Source organism: Oncorhynchus gorbuscha, linkage group LG08, assembly GCF_021184085.1.
Source record: "Oncorhynchus gorbuscha isolate QuinsamMale2020 ecotype Even-year linkage group LG08, OgorEven_v1.0, whole genome shotgun sequence".
Classification (NCBI taxonomy): Eukaryota; Metazoa; Chordata; class Actinopteri; order Salmoniformes; family Salmonidae; genus Oncorhynchus; species Oncorhynchus gorbuscha.
The window spans coordinates 2,775,761-2,793,670 of NC_060180.1; the positions used below are offsets into that span (position 1 = coordinate 2,775,761).

General features: G+C 42.2%; 1 protein-coding gene across 1 annotated transcript in view; it reads left to right on the plus strand.

The window, feature by feature from the left end:
* The window catches only part of LOC124041094 (protein eyes shut homolog), a 222,873-nt gene that overhangs the window by 115,594 nt on the left and 89,369 nt on the right, over nucleotides 1-17,910 (plus strand). Inside the window, exons 14-16 of the mRNA XM_046358258.1 lie at nucleotides 13,536-13,707; nucleotides 14,168-14,246; nucleotides 15,197-15,396. Of these exons, the coding sequence (XP_046214214.1) occupies nucleotides 13,536-13,707; nucleotides 14,168-14,246; nucleotides 15,197-15,396 (451 nt within the window). The remainder of the gene's footprint in view (nucleotides 1-13,535; nucleotides 13,708-14,167; nucleotides 14,247-15,196; nucleotides 15,397-17,910) is intronic.

A 17,910-nucleotide genomic window follows, 5' to 3' on the forward strand; every position in this document is an offset into this window, starting at 1 on the left:
TATCAGGACTATGGTGGGTCTAGATGGCTGCTTCATGATATCAGGACCATGGTGGGTCTAGTTGGCTGCTTCATGATATCAGGACTATGGTGGGTCTAGATGGCTGCTTCATGATATCAGGACTGTGGTGGGTCTAGATGGCTGCTTCATGATATCAGGACTGTGGTGGGTCTAGATGGCTGCTTCATGATATCAGGACTGTGGTGGGACTAGATGGCTGCTTCATGATATCAGGACTGTGGTGGGTCTAGATGGCTGCTTCATGATATCAGGACTGTGGTGGGTCTAGATGGCTGCTTCATGATATCAGGACTGTGGTGGGTCTAGATGGCTGCTTCATGATATCAGGACTGTGGTGGGACTAGATGGCTGCTTCATGATATCAGGACTGTGGTGGGTCTAGATGGCTGCTTCAGTGATATCAGGACTGTGGTGGGTCTAGATGGCTGCTTCATGATATCAGGACTGTGGTGGGTCTAGATGGCTGCTTCATGATATCAGGACTGTGGTGGGTCTAGATGGCTGCTTCATGATATCAGGACTGTGGTGGGTCTAGATGGCTGCTTCATGATATCAGGACTGTGGTGGGACTAGTTGGCTGCTTCGGGATTGTCTGATGCTGGAACTGGCTAAAACAAACCTTAAAGAGAAACTGTCTGAAACACAATGGGTGATCATTTGAATGAATCGTATTGTACACACAGCACAGTTCCCTTTGATATAATGTTTCAAGAGTGGTAACAGGAGATACATCCACAGTACTTGTTTTAATCTGTCTTCAACTGTGTCTACATTCTGTTGGTCTGTTATTTCATTAGGCTCTTTAGTTTCACCACTTCATTATGTTATTTCATTAGGCTCTTTAGTTTCACCACTTCATTCTGTTATTTCATTAGGCTCTTTAGTTTCACCACTTCATTCTGTTATTTCATTAGGCTCTTTAGTTTCACCACTTCATTCTGTTATTTCATTAGGCTCTTTAGTTTCACCACTGCATTCTGTTATTTCATTAGGCTCTTTAGTTTCACCACTTCATTCTGTTATTTCATTAGGCTCTTTAGTTTCACCACTTCATTCTGTTATTTCATTAGGCTCTTTAGTTTCACCACTTCATTCTGTTATTTCATTAGGCTCTTTCTTCATTATGTTATTTCATTAGGCTCTTTAGTTTCACCACTTCATTCTGTTATTTCATTAGGCTCTTTAGTTTCACCACTACATTCTGTTATTTCATTAGGCTCTTTAGTTTCACCACTACATTCTGTTATTTCATTAGGCTCTTTAGTTTCACCACTACATTCTGTTGGTCTGTTGTTTCATTTGGGCTCTTTAATTTCACCACACTATTGTTGCTTTGCTCCGCTACCATCCATTTAGGACATGTTTTACACACAAGACACCGATATTGAGCTTTTTGTTGTTGTTGTTAGAGGACCAATCTAATCCTGCTTCCTGTCAGCTGGTTGGAAGATTAATTTCATTTGTCTTCTTCAATGTATCATCAATTTATCCTTTTCCAGTGGAAACAGGGGAGGGTGGAACTCTCGGAGGTATTTCCACTCTGGAGAGCAACAGAAGAGCCTGACACGCATGGCCCAATTCCCAATTGAAGATGCTTCTTTTATTCTTAGACCCCTATGCGCTCAGCCTCGGCTGCTTCCCAAATAACACTGTATTCCCTGTATGGTGCACTACTTTTGACCAGGGCCCTGGTCCAAAGTATTACACTATATAGGGAATAGGGTGCCATTTTGGATGCAACCATTGTACAAGTCATTACTTTCTCCCCTTCCCTCTAAGCTGGTCTGAGGAAACAGATAGTGTCTGCCCCAGGGAGCAGGGCCAGAGGATATATTTTGGATTGGTTCAACCAACCGACTTCAGCTTCCAAAGAAATATTTGCTCTAATAAGACATGAAACAGAACTTTTTCAAGAGAAGAGAGGGAACAAAAAATTGTGTGTAAAAAGAGAGAAAAGAGGAAAGAATGGAAGAAAAATAGATGAAAGAGTGGAAGGAAAACGAGAAGGATTTGGCAAAACATTAATATGGCTTCGGTCTAGTGGTTGAATTGGCTGCTCGGGGGCTTGATCTAGGCACATAATGATTTGTAAATTGAAAATGTGTTTTTATGCAGCTGCTATAGTGTGTCATCTGCTCCCGCCAGTGAAATACTGTAACTCATTGTGTCACTTTGATGCTATTATCAAATTTATTCTCATATTGCTTCGCTTCATCCATCAGGGAAGGCAAAGCCCCTCTCCAAATGGGATGTCAACATTCATTCCAACTCGTTTCAATGGTTGACGTGAAAATATAGTCGTCAGGTGTTATAGCGAGGGGCTTTTACATTCATTTGAATACAGATTTATGGGAGAATAAATGGTGAAGTTTTCAGAATACATGCAAGCGTCAGAAATGTGTTGATGTAATGAATTTGGTTATCAGTAGGAAATTGCACATATGAGCAATATCATGTTCAAACTAAAACACATTTGGAATCTTATTTAGGTGAATCTACAGTGTGAGAAATATGCAACAAGGGATCTTAGGTTTGGTATGCTATTTGTTTTATTTTGTCAAAAGGTAAAAAGTGGATTTCTGTCACATAAAACTAATACAGAAGTCCGATTTAAAACACTATTCAAGGTCTGGTTGGTAATTATGGCCCCATGCAATCCCCAGAACATTCCTGCATGGAGTATTTTCCCACCAGCACTGATGAAATAGTTATTTGGTTGTGCAAACCACAATTTGTCCAGGTGGCTGGTCTCAGATGATGTGGAGGTCCTGGGCTGGTGTGATTACTTGTGGTCTGTGGTTGTGAGGTCAGTTGGACATACTACCATATTCTCTAAAATGAAGTTGGAGGCAGCTTATGGTAGAGAAATTAACATTAAATTCTCTGGCAAAAGCATGCCAATTGCGCACTCCCTCAAAATTGAGGCATCTGTGGCACTGTGTTGTGTGACCACTGCACATCTAGGACTGGCCTTTTATTGTCCTTAGCACAAGGTGCAATGATCATGCTGTTTACTCAGCTTCTTGATTGTCTTGGCAGATTAGAAATTCTCACTGACAGGGATTTCCCATAGACAAATGTCAACAACTTTCAGTGTGTATGGAACATTTCTGGGATCTTTCATTTCATCTCATGAAACATGGGACCAACACTTTACATGTTGCGTTTATATTTTTGTTTAGTATATACAGTACCAGTCAAAAGTTGACACCTACTCAATCCGGGGTTTTTATTTTTACTATTTTCTACATTGTAGAACAATAGTGAAGACATCAAAACTATGATGCACACAAGCACACTACCATAAAACACAGCCTGATTATGTCAACATGTATGGAATGTTTCCAAACGTATATTACCTTTACATTTGTAATCATATTATATAAAGAGCCTCAACCTGTACTTCCTTAACAGGGGTCTAGGGAGAAGATGATTAATACATCTTGACACCTGGCTTTGTGAAAAATGAAGAGCAATACAGGAGACAGATTTAAAAGCTGTTAGGATTCATCCAAATGTTAACCTTCTTAAAGGCTCATACAGGAGAATCCATCTGAGAGAAACAAAAGAGACACATTAAATAATAATCGTCCAGCTTCTATCCTCAATTACCTCTCGCAGCTGGAACTTTTCAAATCCACTTAATTGTTCTATTCAGAGAGAGAAGGAAATAGGTTGTGGATGCCTGCTGAGAACAGGAGGATGGAGGATTACATGTACAGTAGTGTGCAAGTTAATACATACCTACAGGAGAAAAGGTACTTCCTCAAATAATACATACCTACAGGAGAAAAGGTACTTCCTCAAGTTAATACATACCTACAGGAGAAAAGGTACTTCCTCAAGTTAATACATACCTACAGGAGAAAATGTACTTCCTCAAGTTAATACCTACAGGAGAAAATGTACTTCCTCAAGTTAATATCTACAGGAGAAAATGTACTTCCTCAAGTTAATACATACCTACAGGAGAAAAGGTACTTCCTCAAATAATACATACCTACAGGAGAAAATGTACTTCCTCAAATTGTAAAATAACATAACTACAGACTGGTCTATTGTGTAGTAGAACTGTTATTATTAGACCTACTGATAAACTTAAATTAAATGTATTGTTACATTCCCCAGCAAGAAAACAAAATAATGTCACTCAAACAGAAGGCATAACTAACAAAGTCACTGACAACAACCAAAAGGAAACAGGTGGGGTTTTAGGAGGGGTTCTGAAAGACACTCAATGGGGAACTCCACTGAAAGTTGACTAGCAACAACAACTGGACCGTAACAGACAGCCACCACGAGTGCCCACTAAAATTTGCCTAAGAAGAGGCAAACAGAAGAAAAACCCACACCAAACTTAAAGACAGGAAGCAAACCAAAAAGGTGGCGCGAAGCAAAATCAGGGAAATCAGACAGACTAGGGAGAGCCAACAAAAGGTGTTAACCATCTGCATCTATTAAGACAACTGGAGCACTGGGCCAGACACTCTTAAATAGCACCTGGGCCAGCACAGGTGTCACACATACTGACTAACGAGGTAACACCAATCGGTGCGCCCTACGTGCTAACGAACTATATGTGCTAAAGTCCAACCACAAAACATAAATGGAAAAACCAAAACCTGTAACAGTATACTGAACAAAAATATTAATGCAACATGTAAAGTGTTTGTCCCATGTTTCATGAGATGAAATAAAAGTTCCCTGACATTTTCCACATGTTGAAATAAAAGATTACAGAAATATTCCATACGCACAAAAAGCTTATGTCTCTCAAATTTTGTGCAGAAATTTGTTTACATCCCTGTTCGGGAGTATTTACTCTTTGCCAAGATAATCCATCCATCTGATAGGTGTGGCATATCGAGAAGCTGATTAAACACCATGATCATTACACATACCTTGTGCTTGGAACAATAAAGGGCCACTCTAAAATGTGCAGTTTTGCACACGACACAATGCCACAAATGACTCAAGTTTTGAGGGAGCATGCAATTGGCATGCTGACTGCAGGAATGTCCACCAGAGATGTTTCCAGAGATTTGAATGTTGATTTCTCTACCATAAGCCGCCTCAAGACATTTAAGAGAATTTGGCAGTATGTCCAACCGGCCTCACAACCACAGACCACGTGTAACCACGCCAGCCCAGGACCTCCACATCTGGCTTCCCCACCTGCGGGATCATCTGAGACCAGCCCCCTGGAAAGCTGATGAAAATGTGGGTTTGCACAACCAAAGAATTTCTGCACAAACTGTTAAAAAAAAGTCTCAGGAAAGCTCATCTGCATGCTCGTCATACTCACCAAGGTCTTGACCTGACTGCAGTTCGGTGTCGTGACTGACTTGAGTGGGCAAATGCTCACCTTCTAATGCCCATTGTCATGCTATTCATCCACTGCCATCACCTCATGTTTCAGCATGATAATGCACGGCCCCATGTTGCAAGGATCTGTACACAATTCCTGGAACTGAACATGTCCCAGTTGTTCCATGGCCTGCATACTCACCAGACATGTCACCCATTGAGCATGTTTGGAATGCTCTGGATTGACGGGTACGACAGGGTGTTCCAGTTCCCACCAATATCCTGCAACTTTTCACAGTCATTAAAGAGGAGTGGGACAACATTTCACAGGCCACAACCAACAGCCTGATCAACTCTATGTGAAAGAGATATGTCATGGTGAATGAGGCGGTCACACCAGATACTGACTGGTTTTCTGATCCACACCCCTACTTTTTTTAAAGGTAAAGTATCTGTGACCAGCATATGCATATCTGTATTCCCATCATGTGAAATGCCTGGATTAGTGCCTACATGTATTTAATGTATTTGAGTATGGAAATAGCCTAACTGTAGTACATTTATCATATAAGGAATTTGACTGATTTCCTTATATTTACTGTGACTCAGTCAAATCTTTGAAATTGTTGCATGTTGCATTTATATTTCAGTGTATGTATTGCTTTCATTGTATAGTTGACTATAATTACAAGACCATCATGTTTGGATTGATTCTTAAATGGAATTTAAGGAGGAAATTGTTGTTCCTGGATTTGTTCAATACACAATCACCCAGTCATTAACATGTCATTACATCTAACAAAACAAGGGTGAACCTACAAATACCCTCTGACTTTTATTTACTGTATCAGCTCATTTACAGTAAAGCTTGTTTTTCATTTACAATAACATATTTTCAGCTGTAATTTGATTTAAACACAAGTTGTATGCGTGGTCAGTAAAGTAGCAGGAATATCTCGTTGTGTTTATAGAAGGCTTGCTGAAGCAGAAATAAAGGACACGTCCAAAATGTCATGTTATTCCCTATATAGTGCACTACTTTTTAAGAAGTGCACTATTTAGGGAATAGTGTGCCATTTTGGGATGCACCCAAAGTCATTAAGACTGAACTAGCAGGTCAATATGGAGGGAATTGTCACTGGCTGCTCTGAATGAGCATATTGAGACTGTTTAATTACAACATGTTAATTATCTACATTGTTCACATTCATTAATTTGTTAATTTATTCATTTATTTAGCCGTCTGCAAAAGACAAACATAATAGATTTAGGCAGCAAGACAGAGCTGTAAGGTTATTCATAAGAACAGTTTTATAACTGAAGGTAATAAGGAGCATTTCTCCAGCCCCATCCTTAAGCTTTTAACCGAAACTGGAGCAAGGAGACGTTTTGTTATTGTTTCAACTGCGGATTGGCCCTTTAAGCGTGGACTAATTGAAATTTGACCAGAGCCAGATGACACTCTATTCCCTATTTAGTATGGTTGGGCCATGTCAACAGCAGTGACTGTCTGACCAGGAACAGGCTGTCTTAACGTAGTGAGCTAATTTGTAGGACTACATCATGATGAGGAACTTAGCTGCTGCTCATAACTTGAACATGTGTCAAAGCTTTTATGATAGACCTAGTAGAAGGATAGGTTATTGACCATCTGTTATGATAGACCTAGTAGAAGGATAGGTTATTGACCATCTGTTATGATAGACCTAGTAGAAGGATAGGTTATTGACCATCTGTTATGATAGACCTAGTAGAAGGATAGGTTATTGACCATCTGTTATGATAGACCTAGTAGAAGGATAGGTTATTGACCATCTGTTATGATAGACCTAGTAGAAGACCTAGTAGAAGGATAGGTTATTGACCATCTGTTATGATAGACCTAGTAGAAGGATAGGTTATTGACCATCTGTTATGATAGTTAAGGTGACATCCTGTCCCTGTTATGATAGACCTAGTAGAAGGATAGGTTATTGACCATCTGTTATGATAGTTAAGGTGACACTCCTTGAAGCTAGCAGTTTTTAGCTCAAAACATATTTTTTTACCCTTTAGTGTGTGTATTTTACTGTATTTATACTTGCGATTTTTAACAGTAAAAGTTTTAAAAATCGCTGGAGGATGGAGTGTACATTATAAACACAAAAATATAAATAACAATGTTTTAGGCTGTAGCCTATAATGTACACTCCATCCTCCAGCGATATTTTTGTGCTGTGTACTGTCCTGCTGTGTTCTGTCCTGCTGTGTTCTGTCCTGCTGTGTTCTGTCCTGCTGTGTTCTGTCCTGCTGTGTTCTGTCCTGCTGTGTTCTGTCCTGCTGTGTTCTGTCCTGCTGTGTTCTGTCCTGATGTGTTCTGTCCTGCTGTGTTCTGTCCTGCTGTGTTCTGTCCTGCTGTGTGCTGTCCTGATGTGTGCTGTCCTGATGTGTTCTGTCCTGCTGTGTTCTGTCCTGCTGTGTTCTGTCCTGCTGTGTACTGTCCTGCTGTGTGCTGTCCTGCTGTGTGCTGTTCTGCTGTGTGCTGTTCTGCTGTGTTGTGTACTGTCCTGTTGTGTGCTGTCCTGCTGTGTGCTGTTCTGCTGTGTCGTGTACTGTCCTGCTGTGTGCTGTCCTGCTGTGTGCTGTCCTGCTGTGTTGTGTACTGTCCTGCTGTGTGCTGTCCTGTTGTGTGCTGTCCTGCTGTGTGCTGTCCTGTTGTGTACTGCCTGTTGTGTGCTGTCCTTCTGTGTTGTGTACTGTCCTGCTGTGTGCTGTCCTGCTGTGTTGTGTACTGTCCTGCTGTGTGCTGTCCTGCTGTGTGCTGTCCTGCTGTGTTGTGTACTGTCCTGCTGTGTACTGTCCTGATGTGTGCTGTCCTGCTGTGTTGTGTACTGTCCTGCTGTGTTGTGTACTGTCCTGCTGTGTGCTGTCCTGCTGTGTTGTGTACTGTCCTGCTGTGTACTGTCCTGATGTGTGCTGTCCTGCTGTGTGCTGTCCTGCTGTGTTGTGTACTGTCCTGCTGTGTTGTGTACTGTCCTGTTGTGTACTGTCCTGTTGTGTGCTGTCCTGTTGTGTGCTGTCCTGCTGTGTTGTGTACTGTCCTGTTGTGTGCTGTCCTGCTGTGTGCTGTCTTGTTGTGTTGTGTACTGTCCTGCTGTGTTGTGTACTGTCCTGTTGTGTGCTGTCCTGCTGTGTACTGTCCTGCTGTGTGCTGTCCTGCTGTGTTGTGTACTGTCCTGTTGTGTAATGTCCTGCTGTGTGCTGTCCTGCTGTGTTGTGTACTGTCCTGTTGTGTACTGTCTGTCCTGTTGTGTACTGTCCTGTTGTGTACTGTCCTGTTGTGTACTGTCCTGCTGTGTTGTGTACTGTCCTGTTGTGTACTGTCCTGTTGTGTGCTGTCCTGCTGTGTGCTGTCCTGCTGTGTTGTGTACTGTCCTGTTGTGTACTGTCCTGTTGTGTACTGTCCTGCTGTGTTGTGTACTGTCCTGTTGTGTACTGTCCTGCTGTGTTGTGTGCTGTCCTGCTGTGTACTGTCCTGCTGTGTTGTGTACTGTCCTGTTGTGTACTGTCCTGTTGTGTACTGTCCTGCTGTGTACTGTCCTGCTGTGTACTGTCCTGCTGTGTTGTGTACTGTCCTGTTGTGTACTGTCCTGCTGTGTTGTGTACTGTCCTGTTGTGTACTGTCCTGTTGTGTACTGTCCTGTTGTGTACTGTCCTGCTGTGTGCTGTCCTGATGTGTACTGTCCTGCTGTGTGCTGTCCTGTTGTGTACTGTCCTGCTGTGTTGTGTACTGTCCTGTTGTGTACTGTCCTGTTGTGTACTGTCCTGTTGTGTACTGTCCTGCTGTGTGCTGTCCTGATGTGTACTGTCCTGCTGTGTGCTGTCCTGTTGTGTACTGTCCTGCTGTGTGCTGTCCTGATGTGTGCTGTCCTGCTGTGTGTTGTGTACTGTCCTGTTGTGTACTGTCCTGTTGTGTACTGTCCTGTTGTGTACTGTCCTGCTGTGTGCTGTCCTGATGTGTACTGTCCTGCTGTGTGCTGTCCTGTTGTGTACTGTCCTGCTGTGTGCTGTCCTGTTGTGTACTGTCCTGCTGTGTGCTGTCCTGATGTGTACTGTCCTGCTGTGTGCTGTCCTGTTGTGTACTGTCCTGCTGTGTGCTGTCCTGATGTGTACTGTCCTGCTGTCCTGTTGTGTACTGTCCTGCTGTGTGCTGTCCTGATGTGTACTGTCCTGCTGTGTGCTGTCCTGTTGTGTACTGTCCTGCTGTGTACTGTCCTGTTGTGTACTGTCCTGCTGTGTGCTGTCCTGATGTGTACTGTCCTGATGTGTACTGTCCTGCTGTGTGCTGTCCTGTTGTGTACTGTCCTGCTGTGTGCTGTCCTGTTGTGTACTGTCCTGCTGTGTGCTGTCCTGTTGTGTACTGTCCTGCTGTGTGCTGTCCTGTTGTGTACTGTCCTGCTGTGTGCTGTCCTGATGTGTACTGTCCTGCTGTGTGCTGTCCTGTTGTGTACTGTCCTGCTGTGTGCTGTCCTGTTGTGTACTGTCCTGCTGTGTACTGTCCTGCTGTGTGTTGTCCTGCTGTGTACTGTCCTGCTGTGTGCTGTCCTGTTGTGTACTGTCCTGTTGTGTACTGTCCTGCTGTGTGTTGTGGGACTTTACTAGTCATGTTCAAATAGACTAAACCATTGTTTGTCACATCATGATGTCGTCACCGTCGACGATGCCTGTCAATAATCGTCAACATATGATGCTATCGTATCGTAATATCACCCAATCATACGACAGTGCCTTCAGGAAGTATTCACACCCCTTGACTGACTTGTAGTGTTACAGCCTGAACTTAAAATGGATTATTGAGATTTCTTGTCGCTGGCCTAAATAACAATACCCGGAAATGTCAAAGTGGAATTATGTTTGATTTTTTTTTTACAATTTAATTAAAAATGAAAAAATGAAATCTCTTGAGTCAATATGTTTTCAGGAGTAAATATTTGCTTAACAAGTCACATAATAAGTTGCTTGGACTCACATGAGTTTTGAGTGACTTCCTCATCTCTGTACCCTACACATAAAATTATCTGTAAGGTCCCTCAGTCGAGCAGTGAGTTTCAAACACAGATTCAACCACAAAAACCAGTGAGGTTTTGCAATGCCTCACAAAGAAGGGTTCCTATTGGTAGATGTGTAAATCAAAGCAGAGATTGAATATCCCTTTGAACATGGTGAAGTTATTATACACTTTGGATGGTGTATCAATACACCCAGTCACTACAAAGATACAGGCGTCCTTCCTAACTCAGTTGCAGGACAGGAAGGAATCCCCTCAGGGATTTCACCATGAAGTCAATGGTAACTTTTGAAAACAGTTACAGCATTTAATGGCTGCGACAGGTGAAAACTGTGGGTGGAACAACAACATTGCAATTACTCCACAATTACTAACCTAATTGACAGAGTGGAAAGAAGGAAGCCTGTACAGATTAAAAATATTCCAAAACATGCATCCTGTTTGCAACAAGGCACTAAAGTAATACTGCAAGAAATATGGCGAAGCAATTTACATTTTGTCCTAAATACAAATGTTTGGGTCAAATCAATACAACCCATTACTGAGTACCACTCTCCATATGTTCAAGCATACTGGTGGCTGCATCATGTTATGGGTAAGCTTGTAATCATTAAGGACTGGGGAGTTGTTCAGGATAAAAAAGAAATGGAATGGAGCTAAGCACAGGCAAAATCCTAGAGTAAAACCTGTTTCAGTCTAGTGAGTCATTCAGGTCCTAGATTAACCTAGTGAGTTATTCAGGTCCTAGATTAGGCTAGCGAGTCATTCAGTTCCTAGGTTAGCCCAGTGAGTCATTCAGTTCCTAGATTAGCCTAGTGAGTCTTTCAGGTTCTAGATTCGCCCAGTGAGTCATTCAGGTCCTAGATTAGCCTAGTGAGCCATTCAGGTCCTAGATTAGCATAGTGAGTCATTCAGGTCCTAGATTAGCCCAGTGAGTCATTCAGTTCCTAGATTAGTCTAGTGAGTGATTCAGGTAATAGATAATCCATCTATAGGGACCATTGTTATTTACTACAGACCAGGGACCCCCTTGATAATCCATCTATAGAGACCGTTGTTATCTAATACAGACCAGGGACCCCCTTGATAATCCATCTATAGAGACCGTTGTTATTTACTACAGACCAGGGACCCCCTTGATAATCCATCTATAGAGACCGTTGTTATTTACTACAGACCAGGGACCCCCTTGATAATCCATCTATAGAGACCGTTGTTATCTAATACAGACCAGGGACCCCCTTGATAATCCATTTATAGAGACCGTTGTTATTTACTACAGACCAGGGACCCCCTTGATAATCCATCTATAGAGACCGTTGTTATCTAATACAGACCAGGGACCCCCTTGATAATCCATTTATAGAGACCGTTGTTATTTACTACAGACCAGGGACCCCCTTGATAATCCATCTATAGAGACCGTTGTTATTTACTACAGACCAGGGACCTCCTTGATAATCCATCAAATTGCAAAAATCGATGAAGTTGGAGACTTTTATCTCCCTCACCAACTTCAAACATCTGCTATCTGAGCAGCTAACCGATCGCTGCAGCTGTACATAGTCTATTGGTAAATAGCCCACCCATTTTCACCTACCTCATCCCCATACTGTTTTTATTTATTTACTTTTCTGCTCTTTTGCACACCAATTTATCACTCCAGTGTTAATCTGCAAAATTGGGGTTTGGGAGTGCCAGATGGGCGTGGTTTGGGAGTGCCAGATGGGCAGGTTTGGGAGAGCCAGATGGGCGGGTTTTGGGAGAGCCAGATGGGCGGGGTTTGGGAGAGCCAGATGGGCAGGGTTTGGGAGAGCCAGATGAGCGGGGTTTGGGAGAGCCAGATGGGCGGGGTTTGGGAGTGCCAGATGGGCGGGGTTTGGGAGAGCCAGATGGGCGGGGTTTGGGAGAGCCAGATGGGCGGGGTTTGGGAGAGCCAGATGAGCGGGGTTTGGGAGTGCCAGATGGGCAGGGTTCTGGAGCGCCGGGTGGGCGGGGTTTGGGAGTGCCAGATGGGGCAGGGTTTGGAAGTGCCAGGTGGGTGGGGTTTGGGAGTGCCAGATGGGCAGGGTTCGGGAGCGCCAGGTGGGCGGGGTTTGGGAGTGCCAGATGGGCAGGGTTCGGGAGCGCCAGGTGGGCGGGGTTTGGGAGTGCCAGATGGGCAGGGTTCGGGAGCGCCAGGTGGGCGGGGTTTGGGAGTGCCAGATGGGCAGGGTTTGCAGTTTTGTGGTTATAATATTGGTTTCGTTGCGCCAGGCAAGCTCAATCAAATCAAAACGTATTTTTCACATGCTTTGTTAACAACAGGTGGACTAACAGTAAAATACTTACTTACAGGCCCTTCCCCACAATACAGAGAGAAAGACAGGAGAGAAATAATAGAAAAGTAAAACACGTAATAATAAATAACTATCGTGCACAGATAATGTATTTAATAATATTACAATAGTATTACAAATAGTATTTGATCCCAGGTGTGGTACTGAATGGCTGTGTGCAGTTGTTAATGGGATTTCCACGTGACAGCAACTGTATTAGACAGTGATAATGTGTTTTCACAATTAGATTCACCCAAGTGAAGACAGGTCGTGAGGACTGTTCCTCTGACTGTCTAATCAGGTGATGGTAACAGTGTGGAGGAAGATGTATTATTGCAGGGGTGAAAACACCTATAGACCTGTGGTTATACAGTGACTGGTGCCACCTTTACTGTGAGCTGAACAACAATATCTAACACAGGATTAGATATTGCACAGTCTGTCCAGTGTATATGCTGCAACCTAATGCAACAAACATAACGTACATAATGTAATGTATGCCGTACTACACAATGCAAACATACACAACTTTATGGAAGCAGTCATCTCTCTTCGCCTACACTTGCGTCTCTGTCTTATTGCCGTTATTGAAAAACCTTGACTGTTTCTGCTACAAGTACAGTCATTGAAGCGAGAGAGTGTTCACCCTGTATTGATTCAATGTATTGAGGTGCATCTAAACTCAAATCAATGATTTAACCAGCCATTTCACCTCTTTCCATGATCGAGAACTCACAGTAAACATGTATTGTGTTGGCACATGTTCATATTCTATGTGCTGTATGGTATAATATATAAAATGTGTTTTCTATGTTAATAGTGTATATGTAATTTATTCCCAGGGACGTGGTGTGAACTGAGCGTAGACGAGTGTGTGTCGAACCCGTGCCAAAACGGCGGGAGCTGCGTGGATGGTCCCAATCGATACCAATGCTTATGTGCTGGAGGCTTCATGGGTTTCCATTGCGAAACCAACTTTGATGAATGCATGTCGGGCCCCTGTCTTCACGGGAGGTAAACAACGGAAGTGTTCATTACCAGTAAAACTGTTAGTGCTTCTCCTGCTGAATATAAAACGCCAGTCCAGGGAAGGAGATGTATGTTGTTTAGAAAAATTGCAAATAAAGTGTTTTTTTTAAAGGGGGAAAAAAAGAAAATGGTTGTGGAAATGGAGGATAGAAATGGTGTGTAATGGTGTGTAATGGTGTGTAATGGTGTGTAATGGTGTGTAATGTATAAGAGTGGGGAATAAGGCTTGTGTACTGTACACACTTTGTACCTACTATATGTCCATTTGACCTCAATTACCTCAGTTTACATTCCCATGATAAGCAAATAGTGATTTCAGATATTTGCCTTCTCTCAGTGTTTAGCCTTTTAATATACTAGAGGCCTAGACCAGAGTGGGACCTGGGACTTGGCAACGCTATATAGGCCTGTTTTGTTATGTTATGTTTCTCTCTTATCTTCCCAGGTGCATTGATGGAGTGGATGTGTATTACTGTCAGTGTGAATTGGGATGGACTGGTGCCAGATGTGAAATGAACATTGATGTGAGTTGAGCTGAGTGATAGTTGGGTATCTGGTAAGACCATCCTGCACACGGGAGTCATCATCATTACATAACATGGTCTCATTAGAATATGTTAAAATAGTGTCATTTCGCTAAACATTGTAGTTATATTTCAGCCAAACTGACAAAATTAGTTATTTGTAATTAACAGTGACCTATGACTTATATTTCACTATAAGGACATAAAATAGTGTCATTTTGTAATAGTGACTGTTATTCTACAACATTCCAAAACATGCAAACCAGGAAGATCCAGATGATTAGTCTCTGTTCTAATCAGACCAAAGCTGCTCCAGTGTGCCGTCTCATCTCCTTTCCCCATTCACAAGCCACATCGATTCTCCTACAGCATAAGTCAATTGAGCTACATGATCATATAAGCATTGTATAAATACCTGATTAAAAGGAATCGCCTCACCCTAATCCCTAATTGATTTTAATACCCAGCCCAGCTTCAGTAGGCCTCCAGAGAGAGCACTGGGCTGATAGAATAGAATGCTAAGGCAGCCGGAATGTCTCTCTGAGGTTCCGCTCTGGAATGTGCAATCAGAGGCTCTTATTGTCTCGGTTTAAAGACCCCATTCTAATCTACAATTCTGCACATACTCTTTTAACTCATCATCCAACATAGTCAATTACGCATTTTAACAGTCACGTTTTCATACAGGCCTATGTTTTCATATTCAAGTCATTCTCTTAGGATATTCTGTTTATCTATATAGCTGTGTTAGAACCACCATGCAGTTGTGGATATTTATAGTTAGTGTTTTCGTTCAGAGTAGGAGTGCTAATCTAGGATCAGGTAATATCAATATTATGATCTTAAAAGGCGAAAGTAAACTGGTCCTACATCAGCACTTCTACTCTGAGACACTATAAATACAGGCCCTAGGTCTCGTGTTTTACATGATGCTATTTCCCCATCTACAGGAGTGTTCTTCCAGTCCGTGTCTGAATGGTGGCTCCTGTGTGGACTTGATTGATAAATATGCGTGTTTCTGCCTGGATGGATACACTGGAAAGAACTGTGACATTGACATAGACATCTGTCTCGAAACCCCCACCAATGTCACCCTGTGTTTAAATGGAGGGACTTGTCTCGATGGCCAAGGCTCCAATTTCACCTGCAGGTCAGTGAATCTATTCATCATGTAGTCATGTGTATGTATAATACATACATATCAATATATACATATCTGTATATAATATGTACATGTAGAAACTTGGATTCTTTAATATATATTTTTCAAATAATCCAATATCCAGTATTATAGCACCTCAAACATTTACCTGTTTGGATACACAGATTTTTGCTCCAAGGACTCATTTTAATAATTCATAATAAAGACATACTGTATATATATATATACATGCGTATAACAAGTTACAAAGCCTGATACCTGTCGGCTGTAAGTGAAGTAATGCAGCATTATCCAGTGTTATTGATCTGCATGTTTTGACACAGTCTCTGTATTATGAGTTCAATTAAACCACCGCCTCCCATCAGACTGAAGTCACGCTGCCCCCTCATCTCTCAGATTGACATGCATCTGATTGGTTTAATGTCAGGTTGCCACAGCAACAGAGCTGTGTCATGTCATTTCCTATTAACACGCTCTCCCTCCCCTGTGTGATGTATGAAGTCTAGCTCAATCAGTGGAGTCTGGTCTCGCTTTAAATCAGAGGACTGTTCATAGTAATGACTGGACTGGAATTAATGAAACTAGACACATCAAACACAATGGTTTCCATGTGTTTGTTAGCGTTCCATTGATTCCAGTCCAGCCATTACTATGAGCCGTCCTCCCTCCCTTCACATTGTGAATATAGCCAGACACTGCACTGCAGTAATAGGGTGTAGATTTTCCACAGCGTGGGTCCCCTCGACGTCTTGCTGTTAATTACATTGTCTTAGCTGTAGCACATATGCTCAGGTTCAGGGCCGTAAGTCACTGTGGTCTAGTGTAAAGACAGAGGGCCGCATCCCAAACAGTACCCTAGTCCCTAGATCTTCTGACCAGAGTCCTGTAGTGCACTGTAAAGGGAACAGACATTTGGGACGCAGACAGAGAAGGGCTGCCTGCCTGCTGCAGTAATGTTTAGTCTGTTATCAACAGTTGGAGGACAGTTGGGTGTCATGCTGCAGCATCTGGCTCTGTATACTCAATTATAATTCAATGTTTATTTTTGTGAAATGAATGCTGAAGTTGTGTGCATATGCTTTACTTTCCGTATGCTTGGTTTTCTTTTTGGTTAAACAAATGCTGCATTTTTATGGGTATGCAGTATATGCCATATGTTGAAGTGATTTAGAAAAGAAGGCGTGTTCTGTTGTCTCCATTTCCTTGGTGACGAGTCACATGTCAATCTAATGTGTTTTTACACATGAAATGACACAAAGTATTGTAATCATAAACTACGTGAGGGAATATCACACTCTTTCTCATTAGATAATGGATACAAGCATGGATGTTATAGGTTGCAACCAGCGACAGACTGCATGCAGTTCAGTCCATTTGGTATATAGAGATCCATCCAATATTATGCGTGGTGTCAGGATTCTAACAGATTGGATGGTTGAATGTGATGTCTGGATTTGATGGCAATTCGACCAGCCTCGGGGACAAGCAGCATGGAGACAGTTTAAATTGCAGTTCCATTTCCTAGCTTGGTAACGGTTGGATGTTGGGTCTGTTCCAAACGGCACCCTATTCCCTTTACAGTGCCCTTTATTTGACCAAAACCCTAGGGGGCTCTGGTCACAAGTAGTGCACTGTTTACAGGTAGGGGTTCCATTTGGGACTCAGGTAGTGTCTCCTTGAAGTAAGACGTCCGTTCTCAATCTGCTGGTGTCTCCAGAGATTTGAGGAGTCCTATGCGAATGCATTTCAGCCACATTATTATAATACCCATGGACATGAATAGGACTTGGATGGTGAGAATGCATTCTAGAGATTGTTACTTTATGTTGTGTGTATTAAAACTGCTTTTCCCCCCCAAGCTATCACTGTCAATACTGCAGAGTAGTCTAGACCGGTTTTATGCTACTTATGTGCCACTGCTATACTTAATATGGTAACACTTTACTTGACACCCAGCGTCATAACTATGTCATAATGTGTCATAACAGCTGACACAACTGGTAATAACCTGTTATAATATGGTCATAACACTGTCATGATACATATATTTAGACCTGTTATGACATATATTGAGTTATTTTATGGCTGGTTATGACACCTACATAAGAGTGTTAAAACCCACAAAACAAAACATTCCATTACACCATAGCCTACGTGTCAACAGGATGTTTATATTATATATTTGATTTTTAATGGACCATATTAAAGTATCATTGTAATTGTGCAAACATTGATGTCGGCCATGCACCTATCCCAGTTCTCTGTTTCTGGTGACTGGGATGAATGTAGGAACAGATTTCAGGAGCAGGACAAGACACCCTCTTTTAGACTGATGACAGACATAAGGACATGTACGTGACAGGCCTATCTGGATTATATGATTATGATGATCATAATGCTTCTTGACAGTGTCATAAAGTCTGTTTTCTTAGTCCAAGTGAAGTGACACAGGATGTTCATAATGCTACATGACAGGGAAATAAAGTGTATTTTCTACAAATG